The sequence below is a fragment of the Thermobia domestica genome, chromosome 14 (genome assembly GCF_964235325.1).
Source record: "Thermobia domestica chromosome 14, izTheDome1.hap1.1, whole genome shotgun sequence".
Lineage (NCBI taxonomy): Eukaryota > Metazoa > Arthropoda > Insecta > Zygentoma > Lepismatidae > Thermobia > Thermobia domestica.
The window spans coordinates 8,974,308-8,995,811 of NC_137467.1; the positions used below are offsets into that span (position 1 = coordinate 8,974,308).

The window sequence follows — 21,504 nt, forward strand, 5'->3', positions numbered from 1 at the left end:
AGAGGAAACTACCCTTTGTGATTTTTTTTCGTAAGGAATAATTCACACAATATTATAGAGTTATTAATGACATATTTACTTGTAAAATATGAACTAAATGGCATGACTCGTTATTGAGAGAGAGAAAAAAAAACTCAGTCTAAGAATAAAAATAAACTACTGCTCGTACATTTTTTGAAGACAAATCAGTTATGCCCTATACAAACTAAATCTTACAAACCTATCTGTCTCATTAATATTATAGGAAAAGTTTTTCAGAGAACAATAGTCAACAGAATTAATAAACATACAGGGTGGCCACACGGTCCCGTTACCCCTGAAAATAAGTAACATAAACCACTAAACATACGTAAATAACTAGACGGATATAACCGAATGACATGAACAACAAAGCTTTCCAGAAGTTTCATTGAGATCGGAAACATTAAGTGTCCAAAGGATCAGTGTCGATCACTGCCATTCTCATAACTAGGGACACGAGTTTTTCGCACTAAGAATTTGAAAATTTCGTTTTTCATATTTCGCGTTTTGTCGCATTTTCCAAAAAAAAGTTTCGCATTTTGTAGCTCTCGTGGAAAAGATATTCCCTGACATTTTTACAATTAGTCCTTTTATTCATAGATCACTACAGAAATAAACCATTAATTACCTAAAAGCAAAATACAGTATTTCATTTGACATTGTAAATTTCACTCATAGAAAATTATTTTTTAAATCAAACTGAAGGAAAATCAGAAACTAAACTTACTATGAGTAGGAAAGTTTTGTTGTCTTCTAAAAACACATAGGTACAAGTTACATTTAAGCATTAAACATAAGCATGTTACGTGTTTCCACATTCTCCTCCTTCATTATTGTACGTTTGTCACTTATCACAAGTATATACTTGGAGAAAAATCTCTTTGCTTGTTGGAAGCCACACATATGTAAGTGCATTTACGACAAACTTGAAACACTTCGGAACTCCCCATCCACATGACAGCTAAAGCGCAATATGTTCTCTATAACTGCGTCCGAATCACCCAAAATACACCGTTCATGCCACGTTCTACCGTTCCGTCAGCGGAAAACTATCGTTTTTAAATTAATGGAAACACATTTTTAAAATTTCGCGTTATTTCGCATGTTAGAAATTTCGCGTAAAACTGCCAATTTCGCGTTTTATCGCGCAACAGAAACCAATGAAAATACATACAGAAGATCATAAAACGTCAAGAAAACGAAAATTACTTAATTCTGACGCATTTCGTTTTATCGCGCATTGCGAAAAACTCGTGCCTCTACTCATAACAAAGGATAATACGCCGCCAGGTTTTTTTGCGACATTTGCGGAGAATGGTAGGTGTAACTTGAGTAAAAGCCTATTTCACAGCTTCTGTCAGTTCGGCAGTGGTATCGTAACGGTTTTGTGCAACGATGCCTTTTATGAACCGCAATAGCGCATTAGACAAGTGGTGAGGTCTGGGCTTCCTGGTGCAGCCAGATCCGGACAACCACGACCAATCCAACGCCTAGGAAAGATTTTGTTAAAATATTCGTGTACGAAAAGGGCATAATGAGCAGGTGCCCCATCATGCTGAAATCAACTAGTTCCTTTGATTCCGTGCTCCTTCAAGAGAAAAACAAACCAGTTCTGCAACATGTCTCGGTATCGCTGGTGATTCACAACACCGTCGAAAAAGAACGGCCCAAACACGCATCTGCTGTCCATATCTGCCCATATCAATACATGTGGATGTTTTTGTGCCAACTCTTAACAAAAGTGTGGACTTTCCTAGGACGAAAAGACCACATTGCGTGCGCGAGAACTCCTGTAAATTGCACACTCTCAATAAAGATTACTTTGCAGCGTTGGTATTGTATCGAACGTCTGAAGGACTGCCGCACATGCTTCCACTCTCTGATCCATGTCCGATCTGATCACGGGAAAACCTACATTAGAACTTATTAAGAGGTAACGGGAGTTTGTGGCATATATGTATAAAGCGTTACACAAAAAACACATGGTCATCTTTGTACGCGTATTGGGAGACTTCGACAACTTGTAGTGGGCTTATCCCTTTGTAAACTTGTAAAAATTAAATATTCCTAAACCACTGCATGATTACTGCAAATAATAAAAGGGACAAATATGTCCTGGAGATGAAATAGAGGAACCCACTACTACGAAAGGATGTCCCCAGGGATCTGTCTCCGGGCCTATCTTCTGGATACAACCATGTTTGCAAATTGAGCTAAACGGAGGAAGTAGCAGGCGCAGCAAGATATGCAGACGATTTGACTATTTAATGAAACCTCGGGAAGAAAATTAGAAAGAAAGAAAGGAAATCAAGCTGGACAATTTAGAGAAATTGTGTATTAGAGAAAGAAAAAAAATTAATGATTGAATATATAAGAGGAAGCAGATGCAATTTGTTAATAAATTGTAAAGAAACTCCACACTAAAAACTGAAAATAAATCCATATAAGAGATATCCAGGTTTATGGTTGGATGAGAAATGGGATTTTCAATATCATAATGGAGTGACATCAGAAAAGACAATAAAAATTATGAATAGGATTGTCATCATACCAAACCGAGATTATAATACATGGTTAAGAATGTAACAGAATTGCATAATACAGTAATTCTAACATCAATAATGGGATATGGTTTAAGTATATGGGCACATACAATCAGACACAACGCAAAAATAAAATACAAAATCGAAAAATCGATAGATGCAAAGAATAAGACTAATCTGACTAACGAGGGCATATTAAAATTCTGCTTCTTTTAGGATAGAGCTAAAAGATGGTACACGGGAGTCTGAACTTTGCCATTATTTTCTACTATAGAAGTTTCTCTTGCATACAATAGTAATAAATATTACGGATAAAATATAAGTTCCTCTAGACATCTTGGGGGTTTGCTATGAATTTATAGGAGCCCAATAACCATGCGTTTTAGGGCGATAGGAACCAAGTCTCTTGCGGCCAAGATGTAGGTGTATGCTTGTGAATGACCAGGCGTCTTAAAGAATGGGATAAAACCCAGAGACCAGACGTCCTAGAGAGTGGTGGATGATCAACTGGTGGAAATTGATGCCTTCTGCGGTGTTCCGGCTACTTTTATCTAGAAATGTTGTTGCCTGCTTGAATCTACATCACTTGTCGATCGTTATACAATGGTTGACGACCCCTTCTTCGTGGCTGTCGTCTGAAGTGTATTTACAGCCAGCACGTGGTGTTGGGAGCACACGGGAAACCTTGCAATATAAAACAATTCTCCTGGTTTCACAACAAAGGACAACAGGAAGAACACCCTTACGCAGAGAGAAATCCAAAACCGAACGTACGCCTACTGGAAAAGGAAAAGAAATCCCACAAGAATAGTTGAAATAATCGAAGGGAATCCTGAAGGAAAAAGAGATTTGAAAAAATACAACTGAAAAATGCCAAGAAAAACGGCAAAACTCAACGAAAGGAAGAGTTTTTAATTTGTTACATTAGTGTTAGATTGAAGATGTACGAATTTAATCTCGGCATCGGAATGATACAATAAGTGGTTATAATATTGTACACCTTTTGGGACTACTGAAAAATATTAGGAGTAAGAGGAAGCGAAGAATGATAAACAGCAAAACACGTACTATTTGAATGCATCAGGAATGACATGGAAGCAGAAGATAATCAACGGAAAGCAGCAGTGAAGTAATTAATTTTTTATTTGATATAATCAGGAATGAAGACCTTCTAAAAGAATGGAAAGAAATCTGAACAAGATATTGATTTGCAAAAGTAGACAAGTCGAAGGAAATTCAGTCGAACAGAACTAATTCTCAAACCTAAAGATACCAATATAAAAATAGGATGTTAGTAAGTAAGTTAGTGCACTAACATAAAGATACATTTATGTACAGTATATTGTTATACAGGAAAATGACAACAATATGTAACGTATTGGGAAATATAGGCGACCATAAATATCGATAGAATTTACGTTAACATTCATAAATTACCGCTCTTGCTTTATATTAAAAAAAAAAAAAAAAAAAAAATCGTGTTGTGAAAGAGAACTTAAACTTAATTCTACGTACACCCAAGGGTTGCGCGTAAGGAAGGGTTAAAAAATGTTCACCACATAGATAGATCATTATTTTCTGTCCCAGAAAATGTAATATTCTTCTCTATTTTGTGCCTTCAATTGTCTTAGTTTATAGATAGTACAAAATAAAGAAGAATATTACATTTTCTAGGACAGAAAAAAATTATTTGTCTGGTGGATATTTTCTAACCCTCCCTTGGTATACAGTGTTACGCGTAACCCATGATTCCACTTTAAATACCATTACTCTGAAGCCAGCAAGTCTTTTCCGTTTAGCTGTACGACGTTTTGCGTCAGCTGTACCCGTAGCAAGGCCTAGTGTCAAGTCTTCAAATCTAACTGTAAATAACCTCATTCACATTATGGTAATACGTTACACTAAAGAAGGGTGCTTTATGTCCATCACGAAAACTTTTCTTAAAATTTTGGTTTATTTTCTAAGTATTGAATGACAGAAAAAAAAATATATTATTTTTGAGACAAAACCTGCGTTATGACTTGATACTAAAGAAACATGCAACTCTATCCATCACGACTCTGGAACTCACTAAAGAAATAATAAACACTTCTGACCAGAGTATATACACTTGTTTATTAAAAACTAAATTCCAGTGTAACAGTTTCAACAACGTAACGTTGTCTTCATCAGACACTAACTGAAAGAGATATCTTAGAGCGCAGTTATATATACTAAAAGTGAAAGTCCTTGTGTGCATGGGAAGCCACCTGGGTCGGACTTCCCCGGGCGTCATCTTCCAGCCACCTGCCCTGACTTAATTACCCTCCCACCTGTGTTTATCTTTTCCAGACACACCTGTTGTTTATCCTGACCAATTGCCTTAAAACATTTTCTCTTAATCTACCTCCGATGCCTATTAGAAATAAATAACAGACTATACTACATACAACTGACTATAAATACAGCAATACAAATATATATATATATAGACATAAAAATAAACTATAAAATATAACAATATATAAAACTCTATATAACTATATACAATATTAAACTATAACAATATATATACTATTAAATATATGACTATAAATTACATATAAATATGTTCAATCTTGTTTTTTCCCTTCAATTTGTTCTAATAATTTATCCCATAGATCATGTATTAACAGTCCACTTGTCCAGTTCATTAATTTGTCACTTTTCTCTTTCTTTATTCTTCGTGCTTCCTTCCATTTTCTTATCATTGGCCTATTCTCCCTTTCTAGCCCCTTTACACCTTCCCAATCTATATCATGTCCCGTTTCTTTAACATGTTTATATATGGCATTGTTTTCTCTCATAAGTCTCACATCATCCCTATGTTGTTTAATTCTCTCCCTAAGTTTTTTCCCTGTTTCCCCTATGTATATCATATCACAATCCTTACACGTCACTTTATACACTACACCTTCATCTTTTTCACATATTTCCTTCGTTCTATTTTTCGCTTTCTTGATCATTTCCAAAATTCTTCTTCCTCCTTTTCTGTAGGTCTTCACACCACCTCTTCTAAGTAAGTTCTTTAGTACTTCTGTCTTCTCCCCGATGCTCTCTATCCCGTGCCATTTGTTCTCCTCCTCTTCCTTTCTCTCCTTTCTCCTTCCTTTCCTTCTTTCCTCTTCAATTCTGTTCTTCCTTAACTTCTGTCTGTTGTACCCGTTCTGCTCTAGTAAACTGTGGAACTTCTCTATGTCCTCCTTCTTTTTCTCCTCTTCAGTATCTATTTCTTCTATTCTTCTCTCCATATTCCTTATGAAGTTTCTTTTGGTGCTGTAATCCACATCACTTCTTTCGTGGCAATAAACTCCTGCTGCACATTCTTTCCTATACCATCTTGTTGTAAATCGTCCATCTTTTCTCTCTATAGTCATGTCCAGGAAGTTTATAATGTTGTTGTTCTCCACTTCCATTTCCAGTCTTATCCCTTTTTCTTCATCTTCAACCTTCTTTACGAATTTTTCCAGTTGTCTCTTTGTTCCTCTCCATACTCCCAAACAGTCATCCACGTATCTGCAAAACAATATTAGGTTGTTTCCACCTTCTTCTATCACTTTCTGCTCCCATCTGTTCATCACCAATTCTGACAACACTGGGCTTAATCTTGAACCTATACTTAGTCCTTCCTTGATCTTGACTAGTTAAGTCAGGGCAGGTGGCTGGAAGATGACGCCCGGGGAAGTCCGACCCAGGTGGCTTCCCATGCACACAAGGACTTTCACTTTTAGTATATATAACTGCGCTCTAAGATATCTCTTTCAGTTAGTGTCTGATGAAGACAACGTTACGTTGTTGAAACTGTTACACTGGAATTTAGTTTTTAATAAACAAGTGTATATACTCTGGTCAGAAGTGTTTATTATTTCTAAAGAAACATCCATAAAAAATCTTATCCTAATAAAAGTGTGGACAATATTTAACACACTTTGATGTACGTAGGGTTAAACCATGATGTGTACCTCAGGATAAGTGTCCGAGTGTGAACCTGAAAATATTAGAGGAAAGATTGGGGAACATTTCTCAGTGAGAAATTTGAGATATTACAATGTGTTCCCAGCGCCGGATTTCCATGTAATTTCTTTTCCTTGTTGTTATATATCCAGTGTAAAATGGCCTCCGAGCTGTATCTGGTATTTGTTGAATAAATAAATAAATAAATAAATACACGCCAATTTGTGAAAGTACGAGTGTCGGGCTGCCTACTGCCACCCTTTTCAGCAGATCCACCGACAACTGATCAAACCACCATAATAACCAACTGACTTATAACAATATTTGCTGCGACTAATCTGCTACAATATTATTGTAGTCACACCCATTACCAAAAAAAAAAAAAAAAAAAAAAAAAAAAGGCTTTCGCTTATTTTATTAAGTCGTTGGTGAAATGTGGTTTTTAAATAGTTTTATCGTTTTTAAGTATTTTTTAAAGATTGTCGCCCCTCACAATTTGCCGCCCTGGTCCTGGGTCCATGTGGCCCATGCCTAAATCCTTGTGTGTTCCATATACTCGATAAGTAATTATAATTCTCAAACCTCCATAACGTGAGCAGTGCAGCGAAAGTATAGCAAAAAATATAGTTAATATGTCTGTGTGTGTTGAGTCCATACGTGTAATTGTTGTACTAGCCGTGGCAAAGGTACGGAAACTCGACCTGTTTGTCCTAAAGTGCACTATAATGTTTTAAGTGTTAGTGTGGTGTGTATTGCAAGCAATAATCTGTGAAGAAACGTGAGGGCAGAGAAATAAAAGAAAAAGTACGAAAATGCCAGCCAGGAAATCCGGTTGCGGTAAAATATTATGGAAAGAGTGAAAATACCATGAAGATGAAATAGAAAGCTAGTAGTAAATAGCCATTTCTAAACCCTAATGCTGATACCTGCAATTTCTCATGATTTTACGGTATATACAATTCTACAATATTTTATACTAAAATATTTTACTCTGGTATTACAAGAATAGTACTTTTGAGAAATAGGCCCGTAATGTTAATTACAGTAAAGCCCGCATTATATGCGGAATTGGATGGCAAGGACACGGCGGATTGCGAAAATAGCGGATAACCCAAAAAAGACTAAAAATTAGGTGCAAACACGAGGAAAGAAGAAAGAAGAAAAAAAACAGTACTTCAGAATAAAAACTATGTTTATATTGCTCGGGTCGTCAAGGTCAGTGATCAGAGAATGTGAAAGGTATGACCTAAACAAAAGAACAAGAGTCTGTCACTCATTCAGAAATTTCGAGAAGGCCTACAGGATTACGATGAACAATAAACCTGTCAGTAATTTTCGAAATGAAATGAACAAAAAAGAAATGAAATCTTTAAGTTTTACATCCCAAGGTTATAACGGATGTAACTTATAGATATATATATCAGTTTCCTTTGATCATTGATTAGTTTATTATCTAATTACGAATATAAGTGTCGCATTCTGAAACCCACTAAGATAAAGCGTATTACCTGTCTTCTGGTGTGTTTGTTGATTTTGTTTCGCGCGATCCTCCTCCTTCTCCTCTGGTCTCACAACTGATGCAGACGCCGACTTCTTTTTGATTTCGTGCTTTTTTGACTGCGACGTGGAAGGTCTGTTGTTTGAGCTCGATGACCTTCAAAATAATAAATAAATCGAATAAGAGCACAATTTTTTCAAGTACTATGAGTGGTGGCTCGTAAAGGAAGTCATATGGATAAAAGTCACTGTTATCCTGTTACGAGAAGAAATCTTACCTTAGGCCCTAATTGATGTCATTGTGAAAAATTAAGTATATGAATATTTGACTTAGTATAAAATATACTTCTGCTGGCTCAACACAGATTTAGACTTGGAAAATCCACCACCGATGCAGCTGAGTCGTTAATAAATCAAGTACATGATTTTTTTTTGCAAAGAAGTGTTTTGCTTTAGCAACTTTCTGCGATTTAAGTAAAGTATTTGATTACGTAGATCATATACCTTATGCAATAAATTAACATATTATGGTTTCCGTAATAAGATTTTGAACTTTATAAAATCATATTTGGAAGAGCGTAAACAGGCAGTTAGTATTAACAATATAAGACGGTTGTCCGATAAGTAAAGAAGTTTTTTTTTTCATCGTTAAATAAAAACAAAAGATATCCGCACAAAACTTTATTTACAAAGCCACAGGACCTTGCTCTACTTTTCTATATAATCGCCATAGTTGTCAAGACAGTTGTTATAACGTGGAACCAGTTTTTCAATGCTAATGTTATACTCATCTGTAGCCAAACATTTGAGCCAAGCTGCCACTGCTTGTTTAAGCTCCTTATCGTTTGCGAACCGTTTTCCAACCAAAAATTCCTTAAGTAAGAGAAATACGTGAAAATCATTTGGTATCAAGTTAGAGCAGTTTTTCTGAATTTTTTATTCGACTTTTTCGACTATGCCAGTTCTTTCGTAACAAGTGATGACCTCCCACTTCGATCTTTATTATGCACGCTGGTCCTTCCTTGATTAAATATAGTGCACCATTTCCTCACTGACGACTCGTTCATTGCAACATTACCATAAACAATCTTTATTTGCCTATACATTTCAATAGGCTTAACTTTTTGCACGTTCAGGAAACGACACTCCGTACTCCACATTTGGCAGGATTTTCGATTGGCGCCGCCATTTTCTATCTCTGCAATAAGTCGCATTGAAATTCGGCTCATACTGAGGTGAAGGAAGGAGGTACCTCCCGTGAATGCGATCGCAGTGGTGGGGGGCGGCGTCGCACGCAATCGTTCTTTACTTTCTGGACGGCTCTCGTACACTCGAATATCTTGGAAGTAAAATATGGCGTACCGCAAGGTTTTGTTTTCGGTTATTTATTGTTTTTAATAAATTTTTAAACGATTTACCTCTTAATATCAATATTATATCAATTCTATATGCAGATGACACTACACTACTAGATACGAATAAAAGTTTTTAAGAAGTGTATACAGAAGCTAAAAGTGCATTAATGGAAGCAGCAATGTGGTTTAAAACAAATATTTTTTTTATTAAATCAAGACAAAATGAGTAGCATTTATTCTTAATCATTTTAAAGATAAGGAAAAATATAAAAATACTTAAATTTCTTCATATATATTTAGATAGATAACTGACATGGGGACAACAGGTCAAATATGTATGTACAAAACTCTTCCGAGTGCTCTGCCTATTAAGAAGTCTAAATAACTCAGTTTCTCATGAATATATGAAAAATTCATATTTTGCATTCTTTCACAGTATAATTGGATATGGGATTTTGCTTTGGAATAATTATAAACACGTTCATGATATTCTAGTGTTAAAAAAAAATTTATTGATAGAACGCCTGACAAAGAATACCATTTGGAGCTCCTTCGTGACTAAGCGGTTAGCATACGCGCCTTTAGCGTGGGAGACCCGGGTTCGATTCCCGGCGGGAGCTCATGTGGTTCGGATTCCACATTAATCAGTAGGTCCGTCTCATATAGCCTCGCTGCTGAAAGGGACGTTAAATTCAAAATCAACTCAACTCAAAGAATACTATTTGCTGTGTTTATAGAACTTAAGACAATGACAGCAATGAATTTGTACATTTATCAACTGCTACTTTACACAAAGGACGACACTCAGGGAGGAGGTACGTACATATAATCCTAGACGGTGAAAGAAAATCGATGTACCTTTTAGTAGACTAGAATAGGAAACCAAAGCACGAAACAGGTTTTGATTGTAGGACCGAAGTTCTTTAATAAGCTAACAACCTCCATAGAATACTTGCCGTTAAATGTATTCAAAAAAGAAGTTGTATAATTGGTTAATTTCAAACCCATTTTATACCACTGAAGAGTTCATAGAATGTACAGAAACTATGTTGTAATTTTTATTATTTTATTTTATTTTATCACTAGCTGAAATACCCATTCTTCGCATGGGGGCTGTATTTGGAAGTCAATGCCTGTGGAACTATCATCATTCATCTGAGTGACCGCAAAAACTATGGATATCGGTCATTTTGGATTATTTTTGTCCCCCCCCCCCCCGAGACCCCCGGATCGAATTTTGAAAAAATGCTTCGTCCTGTTCTGGGGCCTGGACCATGGTATCCGTGACCAAAATTTGGTAACTCTCAGTCCACTCGTCTGGTCCCCAGGCTGCATACAGACAGACTGATACACCAGACAGTCAAACTCTTTATTTTATTTATATTAGATTAGATTATTTAAAACACCTTTGTCTTTTTTCCTATAGTTGAGGTCACCACTGTGTTGCCATCACGCTTCCTGATACAATCCTGGCATTTATATGTGGAAACACCTTTCGTCATGTAGATTTTATATTCAACATGTACAAATTTCAAAGAACTTTTAACAAGAAATCTGTTTCTGGATATACAAGAAGACAATCAACTGTTTGCCAAATATTGATTTCCTGCATGGATCCCCAGTCGCCGCCTTGATCAATAATAATAATAATAATAATGTTTAAATGTTTATTAGGGACAAACAGGTACAGCCACAAAGTGCCCCCAAGAAAGATTATACAAATATAGGGCGCTTACATTTAAACATAACATAAAAATGAAACATGCAAAAAAAAAAAAAATTCAATGGGTATTACAGATGAACATACAATAAAAAAATCATAATGAAAAAACAAATAAACATAATTATCATCTCAAGTACATCTCAAACAAAGTACACCCAGTCATGAGACTAAAATAATAACATATGAGTATACAATAGGGAAAAAAGTATATAACATATTAAAAAGGAACATACATATAGTCATAAAGTTACAAATGAAAATACATGAAAATCATAAAAGAATATAAGCGTAATTTTCAAATCAATTGACACCTTAATTAAAGTACACTCATTCAAAAGACAGAAATGAAAAATAATAAAATACGTATACCAAAGAATACAAAATAAGCATATGGCATATAAAACTCATAACCAAGATAAAAAAAGGAAGAAAAAAAAGAAGTGTAGCATCCAAAAAAGGGAACAAGGATAGAAGAGAAAAAGATGATACGAAAAGAGATAGTTAAAAAGAGAGAAAAAGAAAACAACCTAAAAACCTAAAAACAAAACAAAAAAAATATTCTCAAATGGCACCTTACAAGGAGAAAAGAAAATTTATATATCCTTATAATCGTAATGATAATAATAATAATAATAATAATAAATAATAATAATAATCGTGTCTGATCAATTACATTAATGCATTCAATGATCTAGACTGACTCACCTTCTCTGACTTGGACTGCTTAAATGTAATCTCCTCCTAACGCGACGAATCGTCTTTCTTTTGTCAACTTTTTCAATTATCCTGTCTTTGACGTCTTGTGGAAATCCTATTGAGGAAGAAGAGAAAATATGTTGTTATCCCTCTAATTTTTAATACAAAAAATTAAAAAAAAAAAAAAAAAAACAACTAGTGGAGTTCTAGATTACTTGGAGTTTAATAGGGGGAGGGAGACTTCAGCAACGAGTCTATTTTTCGCCCGTCACGATAAGGCTACTGGCCAACACATGCTCTTCATTAAAAGTCTGGAATTCTACAATATTAATGCGTTTAACGAAGAAATTTTTTAAAAAATATCCAAAGACCAGATATACATATCAATCAACAAAACATCATTTAGGTGAACAAAATTATAAATAACGGCATAAAAAGCTCATACACAGTGATGCCAGATCTGAAGATTAAAAAGTAACGAGGTTGTGCTACATAAGTAGGGAATTTGAACTATTTCTAGCCCAAACATAAGAATGAATTATTTTGCAACTGTACACTTTCACAAATCATATATATCCTATCACTATTATACATATATATATATATCCTTATTGATTTAATGCAAACATTTGGAGGAAATACGTCCGATGTGTGTTGGCAACGGTCAGGCGGTAACCGAAGTTACGGGCTGTTGGCGGTGGTGTGTTAGGGTGAACTCCATACTACGTTAGCAGCAGTAGAACTGTAGTATGCAATGAACTGAGGAGACCACGATAGTATAAAATAGACGACCTTTCTGGTTTCCAAGAAGTCAGTTTTCTGGATTACAGTGTTTTCAGTATGCTCTTTTATTGTAATTCCTTGCTTTTTTTAAATTCATTTGCTACATTGAAATAAACGTTTATTGTACTACCAAATAGCTTGAGGTTTGATTACATAAGATGGTCATGATGCGCTGACAATAGCTGAAACTTTAGATCAGCCAGCCTTACACGCACCCTGAAAAGTTATTAGCAACAAAGATCACAAGATATGCGAATTACATTGACTGACATTTAGAACGTATGACAGCGTTTCCCAACCAGTGTGCCGCGGCACACTGGTGTGCCGCGAGGAAATCGAAACAAAATTATTAATTCTATTACAATCAAATTGCAAGACATTGAGTGTCACATTATATTTATGAGGAAAAATGTATATCTGTGTTTCACATTACTTTGAGCGTCTACTATGAATCTACAATTTTAAGTTTCATACTCTGTTAATATTCTGTACATTTTTAATGTTAGAAAAGTATTTGTTATCGTTGTTATCACCATTATTGCTTCTTTATTGTTGCAGATTATTAAGGAACTTGAAATTTTAAAATATCATTCAATCCTTTCGACAAAGCAAACATGGATACAAATGACCTACATTTGTGTTTTATAAGTACAAGAGATTTGTTTCTTTGTTCTTTAATGATGTTCCTTCTTAATGAAAATTTGGATATAGTTTTCGAAAAAGAAAGCGTATTTTTAAAAACCTGAGTGCTATACTTCATTGTAATTGTTTTCTATTTTAACATTAGAATGAAAAATAAACATAATGATTTACCACGGAGGAAAACAAGTGATCGAGCTTTCTTCTCTGTGAAAAGGATATCAGTAATCACAGAAAAAAATTACCACGGTATTTTATATTTACAAATATAATAATAATAATAATAATAATAATAATAATAATAATAATAATAATAATAATAATAATAATAATAATAATAATAATAATAATAATAATAATAATATCTATATGATTGTGCCGCGAGAATTCAAGTTACATCTGTAGTGTGCCGCAAGTTGAAAAAGGTTGGGAAACGCTGACGTATGGAATACATATTACATGATAAAAATAGCACTAACCTTTTTGTATTCCTAGAATTTGAAATAATGTCCAGTATTTCGGACACTTAAGCGAGTATCTATTTTCAAGGACTAGAGGTTTAGAACGTATTATGCAGTAAATTCTTCACATCGGTGAACATTTTAATTTCTATACCAAGTAACGCATATTTACAACGAAACGTAGTTTTGAACACCTTTACAATAGTATCTGTTCCTCCATAAAATTGTTACGAAAGTGCACTTAACACAATTATTATCCAATTACAAATTCGTTATTTTTTTATCTCACTAGTATTATTATGTACTGACACCCCTCTTGACCTGGTTTTCTGCCTCCATCAAACAAAAATTATGGAATCCACGCAAAGTTCAATGTTGTTAGCTTATATTTACATAGGCTTAAGTGATTTTGCATTTGAAATGAAATGAAATCTTTAAGTTTTACATCCCGGCTAGGCTAAACGAGACGATGATGATGAGAAATACATATAAATGAAATAGTTGGATGAAGAAAGTGGGAGGAAACGTGAGAACCCCGAGAAAACTCATGCACATGGCGTTTGTCTACCACAAAGCTCACTTGGCGCGAGCTGGGATCGATCCAAGGACCTTATGCACCAAAGGTGAACGCTCTACCACTGAGCCACCGCGGTCCCTGATTTTTGCATTTGTCGTAGTTTTTCATAAATGACCAAAACTTGTGTGAAGAAAACTCGGAGCAATAAAAAAAAATCAAATACGAGGGAGAATCCGAAAATAAGTTTCCCCTCTCGTTTTTCCCAGGAAAGCGAACAGCCTTGATCATCCGTCATACAGTCCTGATCTCGCACGCAGTGACGTCTATCTGTTTCCGGTTTTGAAGAAGACTCTCGAGGGAGGCGCTTTGGAGGCAATGCAGAAGTCACAGAAGCTGTTCGACGCTTCCTCCGTACGCAGAGCTCTGAATTTTTAATGGAAGGATTTTTGATGTTTATAGACCGGTATGACAAATGTCACAACGTACGTGGTACTCATGTGGAAAAATAAAGGTACATCTACTCTTTAATGTCACATGTTATTTTTGGCCTTGCATCCCCACCTCTGTCCACAATTACCTGGGGAAACTTATTTCCGGACTCCCCTTCGTATGCAATACCATAAATTATTACTGTGGATTTCCCTTATACGTATTTATAACAACATTAGTATTAAGAAGAAATCTCAGAGGAATAAAGAATGTTAAAATAATAAACTGTTTGAAATTTTATTATGAAATTAGTTATAACGGTATACCATTATTTTGTGTAAATTCCTTTTTTCAGTGTTGAATTCTGCATTTTTCGTCCAAATAAGATACACCTCGAAAATGGTCCTTTCAGTAAGTGATATAGCATGATTTAAGAACTTGATATCCTGCACATTATGTTTAGATTCTTGCGAATGTTTCGACAACCCAGGAATACCTTTTTATCATCTCAAGACTTCCTTAACTGCCCTTGTTATCATAATACTTTTCAAAGTAGACCTAACACTGTACAGAAGTGTTTTGTTTTGACAGTGGCAGTTTGGGATATGAATCTTGGACTCTATTAAATTATCTGTTGTCAAGCTTTGAGTATCTTTAGATTGCTTTAATAAAATACGTTATACCACATATAATCTGGTGGATAATCTTCCGTTTATCTTGTATTTTATGTAAAAGCTAAGCGTTCACTTCGTTAAATTAAGTGACTGTATTCAGCAAGTACACTGCGCCTTGAGATATTTTGGACTTCTCACTTTTTGAAGGTTTGTACGCCAAGGATGAACTTTAATAGGGATCGAATGATTCCTATCCTACGCAACACTAACCCTACTTTTTTTTCCTAGTTCTGCACTCTTAATCAAGGATTACATGCTCTAGTATATTTTTAGCTACTGCTAAAATAAACCCTTATTCACCTTGAAATTACTGTCAATGTCATATTTACCTATGATCGCCCTCAACCAAATTGCTTGTGTTCCAATTCGCCTTTCCGTTATTTAGTCTCCGAAGATATTTTGTAGATACCATTACAGTATCTCTAACACTTACGTATGAGACCACGATTGAAGATTTTCTTACCAAATCACTGGTCCGAGGTTCATCCCGTGTGAATAGTCGCTCTGTTAGAAGACTCGCCATGTTTCCATAGACCGCCACTGAAAAAAATAGTTCTACCACAAAGAAGCTACACGAACGCATCTGCTCGGCGTCGTGTCTTCAAAGAGCAGATCGATGACTTGATGACCTCCTCATCGACTCCTGGCCAGGGCACGCTGATCTTGAATGGATCTTCCGCTTGTGCTACGACTTCAAAGTGGCCCACATTTTCGTTACAGGACTTTTAAGAACAACTGGAAGACTAATACAACTTGTAAGAATCTCCTCGACATTGGCGACCATTTCGTCTGTCACCCCTTTATTTGTGTTATAATTGCCACAGTAAACTGAACTGAAAGTTAATGTGCAGGTGATTCACTTGTATTTGCTATGTCTTTATGTTGTCTGGTAAGCGCAGAAATTATTGATGCTATCTGTGAGAATTTTAATTACTTGGTCACCCAGAAACCAAACCCGCTTAAAACGTCAAAAAGGTTAGTCTTTGTATTTCAGTACTTATCGTAGCTAGTATTCTGAAATTCACTAGCTGTACATGCTGATTATATTATGCATGCACTTTTTGCTGGAATACTTGTAGGAACTTGTTCTCTGTCTCTCCTCGATGATTGCACAAACGGTAGGTTTTCTGGAGCAGCGATGGATTTATGGAGAATACAGATTTCCAGTACTTTTTTCTTACAAAAAGAAGTCCTGCAGATAGGCAGGGGCGGCGATTAGGGGGGCAAGAGAGGGAAGGTACCTCCACTTTTTTGAAGTGACACCTTAATGTATATAGTATCATTTTGAAATGTACGGTTTTCGTATGTATTACTGGTTCATAGAAAAAATGGTGCCATATAATATTTGCCATTGCGTGAGTACTATTGGTTATTTGTCTTCCCGTGGAGTTAAGAAAGCTACAGAAATTGCGTTTTAATTGCAATTCAAAGCAATTAATATTGCAATTGCGTATTTCTTTAAATGTCGTATCATATGCTTGTAGTATGTACTGTCTTTCATTTTCTAAGAGTAATAACATACATTTAATGGCATGTGTGGAATTAAAAATATAAGTTGTTCATTAATCCCCAGTTTCAATGTAACTTCTATAAAACACGCCTTATTCGTTACTATGATTATCCTTTCTATTTATTTATTTTGCAAATTTATTATTAAATAATGATCACACAATTTTCCAAACAGAATATTTCAGATATTCATTAGCATCTCTTCTTACACCTTCGTTGTTTAAAAGTACACAGAACTAGTACCTACTTGCGTTGCTCTTGTCAATTTACTTAATAAAATATGAAATATGATATCGGTATTTTAATTGAAAAAGACAGTATCCTATTAGTTATACAACCTTTCGTTAAAGTGTTAGAAACAACCAGGAAAACTAATATTGATATACAAATATCCAGATCATGTCACTTTTAACGTCCAATCGCCGCCATTGTAGATAGGTATATATATTTTGTTGTGTTCTATACCGTTAAAGACGAAAAGGTTCAAAATAGTCAATTTCCGCCGCAATACAGCGTCGAAAACGACGTACAACAAAGCGATACACAAACTGTATTGCTTCGAATGATAACAGTATTACATGCCTGTTCAATTTACTCTCTTAGATCTTACAAGGTTTGTTTTTCGGCGTACACACTGATCTGAACATTGTTCCAAGAAAAAAGTCTAAGAGAAGTTAAATCCTAGATCGAGGTGGGTTTTTCAAAGCACTTCCTTTTCGTCTTGTCAATCTCAAGAGAATTCGATTCGATTGAGAAAAATCCCTCAGATTTGGAAGTGGCGTGGTACCACATCCTCTTGAAATAAGTACCCATCTTCATTGCCCCCTCCCCCCCAAAAAAGAAAGGAAAGAAGTCTTTAAGGTTCGCAACACCATAAAAATATACAACTATCTGCTTTAATTAGAGGTATATTGTTTTAAAAGGTGTGTGCGTAAATTTAATACTCTTCGTGCTTTGTTAATCTGATTTTCTTTTTAGTCTGTGTCAAATAGTAAGTATCAAAATATGTTAGAGAATAAAAACTTACCTATTAATGTACATGCTAACTGATGAAGCAACTGATTATGACAAAACGATAACTCCATCTTCTGCCTAGAAAGGTCAGCATCTTCTTGTTCTAACATACTGCGCGCCCGCAGGAGCTGTATTAAAAAAAAACTTATTATAATAAGGAGTAAAAGTATATTTTTGCTACATGTTGATAATTTATTTAATTTAAAGTGCTAAGAACAGCGTTAGCCAAGTATAATACTAAGTAATAAAGTAATTAAATATTTTGTACATAATACAACTGAAGGCTCAGAATTCAATGTTAATACCATATAAGATATGACATTATTGGCAATACCATAAGAATTTAGTGCAAAATTTTTAACTTTTTAAGTGAACCTCGTATAAAAGCAATTTTTAGAATTTTTCTTTTCACCGTCAAACGAATATGTGTTTTTGTGTGTGTGAATTTTAAGGAGGTTGGATCATCTCGCTTTTCCAAATAAGTTGTTAAAATATAACGTAGAGAGCGAATTTCCTGTCGGAAAATTCCTATCTATAGGCTGTCATGGTTATTTTTAGCTCTGACATCAATGGGTTGCATTTCGAGCCCCTCTGTTTGGTACAAGCACGGAGAGCCGAGAAGAAAAAGCGAGTTAGTCGGATATAAACGGCCAGGCAAACAACAGACCAGTTTATGTTTGAAACGCAGTTTAGTATTGTTTGCAGTGCGACGAACAACATATGCAACAAATAGTATAAAATGTGATTAGTTACGTTAAAGATTAATAAATATACGTAGTGAAAGTTAAAATATAAGATTGATCGTAAAACGTTATTTGTAATCTTCATATCTTGAAGGAACTAACAGCGCAATAAAGAAGATTCGGCACATCCAGTACAAAAAGGAGAAATTTAACATTGCATTTAAGTGGAATGTCGTAAACAAAGATTTCTGCAAATAACCACCACGCATCATGGACTTGCCAAGAAACCTTCCCTTCTTCTCCCAAATTGTCCAAGAAGCCAACAAATGTGAAACGATTGTAGTAACAGTGAAGTTTAACCGGTAACTCGCGACTCCCGCGTCTTCTACAATCGTAATGATTATTATTGGGCCAAGTGTAGAATTGCATTATCATATTTAATTATTTAAATCAAAGTGCCAAAGTGAAATTTAATATGTGTTTTTGAAGCTTCTAACCAAAGAAACTAACTCTATGGCTTATGGAACCCGGAGGTTCAATGCCGCGTTCACAAAAGCTTTCCACTGACTTTTATCCTTAGCCAACTGAAACCAGTTTCTACTTTGTATTCCTATTTCTGCGAGATTCATCTTAATATTGTCCTCCCATCTGCGCCTAGGTCTTCCTAATGGTCGTTTTCCGATTGGTCTTCCAGTCAAGACCTTGAAAACGTTTATACTCTCTTCCATTCTATCTACATGACCTGCCCACCTAAGCCTTCTGAATTTGATGGCCCTAACAATGTTTGGGAAACCGTATAAATTATATAGTTCCTCGTTCTGAAGTTTCCGCCATTCTCCATTCCCGTTCCTCTTGGGTCCGAATATTCGTCTCAGGATCTTGTTCTCAAATACTTTGTCTATGTTCTTCTTTCAGAGTAAGCGACCATGTTTCTCAACTATAACAACAGGCATGATTATCGTTTTATATATTTTAAGCGTTTGTGATGCTTCAGTGTTATTAATTAAAATTAAGAAATTACAATAGCATGTATCCTTTCACAATAATTTACCAAAATAATCACCATGATCTAAATTTATGTTTTAGAGTTTGAGAGAATTTAATTTACTTTTTCTTTCCAGCATAAATAATTAATGCCTATACAACGTAATAATATTCATATTATTAAATTGTGTCGGCATTAGAGATACGATTAGAGTAAGTCTTTACGTCAATTTCCCAGAATGTTCTGACCCGAACCTTGTGTTCTGATCTGTACTGTCCAGTGGCTATATGGTCAGCTTTGGCAGAAATACCAAACCAATGTAAACGTAAAAGAGACGTCCAGGATTCGAACCCAATAATCTTATAAAGAGTACAATTGTAATATTTTATAGTTTAAAACTTAAAACTAAGTCATATAATGTAAAATATAACTAAGTAAAAAAATTAAAATAGCCCCAATCTTAATAATTAGATTGTCTAATAATAAAATATAAATATTAATTATCATTATATTGCAAGCAGTGATAATGATTAGAAATAATGTACGTAAAAGGCTAATAGTCACCGCAAGAAACAAACCTAGGAAGTAAGGTTATCTCTAGGAAGTAAGCTTTTTGCCTTAGAAATAATGTTTTCCAATTTGAAGATACCATCTTTCATCAGGACAATGGATTGGCCATGGGCAATACTCTTTCTCCAATACTTTCGAACCTGGTATTGGACATGTTCGAAAACAACATTCTCCCAAAATTTCCTCATATCAGGTATTTTCGATATGCTGACGACACCTTAATTCTGTACAAGGAATATCAGGATTTAAAGAAATTATTTGATGAATTTAATCAGATACATCCTAGAATCAAATTCACGATGAAACTTGAAGAAAATGAAGCTCTTAACTTCCTTGATGTTACCATCAAAAGACAAGCCAATAAGTTTGTTACTTCAGTATATCGTAAACCTTCTGCTGGTACCAAGTATATTCATTTTAAGTTATCTCATTCATGGCTTCAGAAACTAAATATTTGGGAAAACTTCTTCAGGAGAGCTCTTCTACTTTCTGATCTTACTGGTGACCTCAACCAAGAAATTCAATATTTAATTAAAATTGAACAACAAAATGACTATCAAAAGTCTTTATTGCTGAAGTGGTACAAACAAGTACAGCGGGAGATCGACGGCACCCACCATCGGCCAACAACAAATGCCAAAGAAGACAAATGGATTGGTGTCCCTCTGGTTCCACATATTTCGGCAAAAATTAAGAGAACATTGCATAAATATAACATAAAGGTCTCCGAAGTTCCTCCCAAACCTATATAAAAATATATTACAAATTTTAAATCATTTTTTACTGATCCCCAACAAAGTAGTTGCGTCTATAGGGTTAAATGTCAATGTGACCAAATATATATAGGTCAAACAAAAAGAAATATTTATATCAGAATCACTGAGCACATTCGCACGTCTAAATTTTGCAGCTTACAACAGTTATCTGGATTGGCATCACATCTCAAAGAAAATAACCACAACATTGTTAATTCGTGTTCGATCGAAAAAGCAAGAACAGCAACTGAACGGAAAATTAAAGAAGCTTATCACACTCATAAAGAGAAACCGGCACTCAATTCAGATAAAGGTGACATAAATGCCATTTGCAGCAATGTTTTTGCTACTCATTTTCGCCGTTTGGAAGATAATGAAAAAAGAAAAGAAAACAGTAAACAACAGTGAACAGTGACAAGTGAATTACTATTAACGTATGTCTAATTATAGTGACAAGAAGGTTTTTACTTCGTACACTTTTAAAATTCTTTTTATGGTTTAAATCGTTTTTGAAGTGTGCCTAGGCTGACGATGTTCTTCGAAAGTACTTGCTAGAGATAAGGTTTGTTTATTGCGGTGACTACTAGACTTACATAATTTTTATAAATATTAATGTTTATAAAAGAAATTCATGTATGAATTAGTGTTATACCAGGATAAAACATAAAAGTCCTAAAA

General features: G+C 34.9%; 1 protein-coding gene across 3 annotated transcripts in view; it reads right to left on the reverse strand.

The window, feature by feature from the left end:
• LOC145669504 (uncharacterized) overlaps window positions 1–21,504 on the reverse strand; it is a 95,458-nt gene that overhangs the window by 13,353 nt on the left and 60,601 nt on the right. For all 3 annotated transcript variants that reach the window (XM_081737687.1, XM_081737685.1, XM_081737686.1), the window contains exons 4-6: window positions 17,847–17,961; window positions 11,817–11,922; window positions 8,045–8,190 (exon numbers count right to left, since the gene is read on the reverse strand). In XM_081737687.1, coding sequence (XP_081593813.1) covers window positions 8,045–8,190; window positions 11,817–11,922; window positions 17,847–17,961 — 367 coding nt within the window. The remainder of the gene's footprint in view (window positions 1–8,044; window positions 8,191–11,816; window positions 11,923–17,846; window positions 17,962–21,504) is intronic.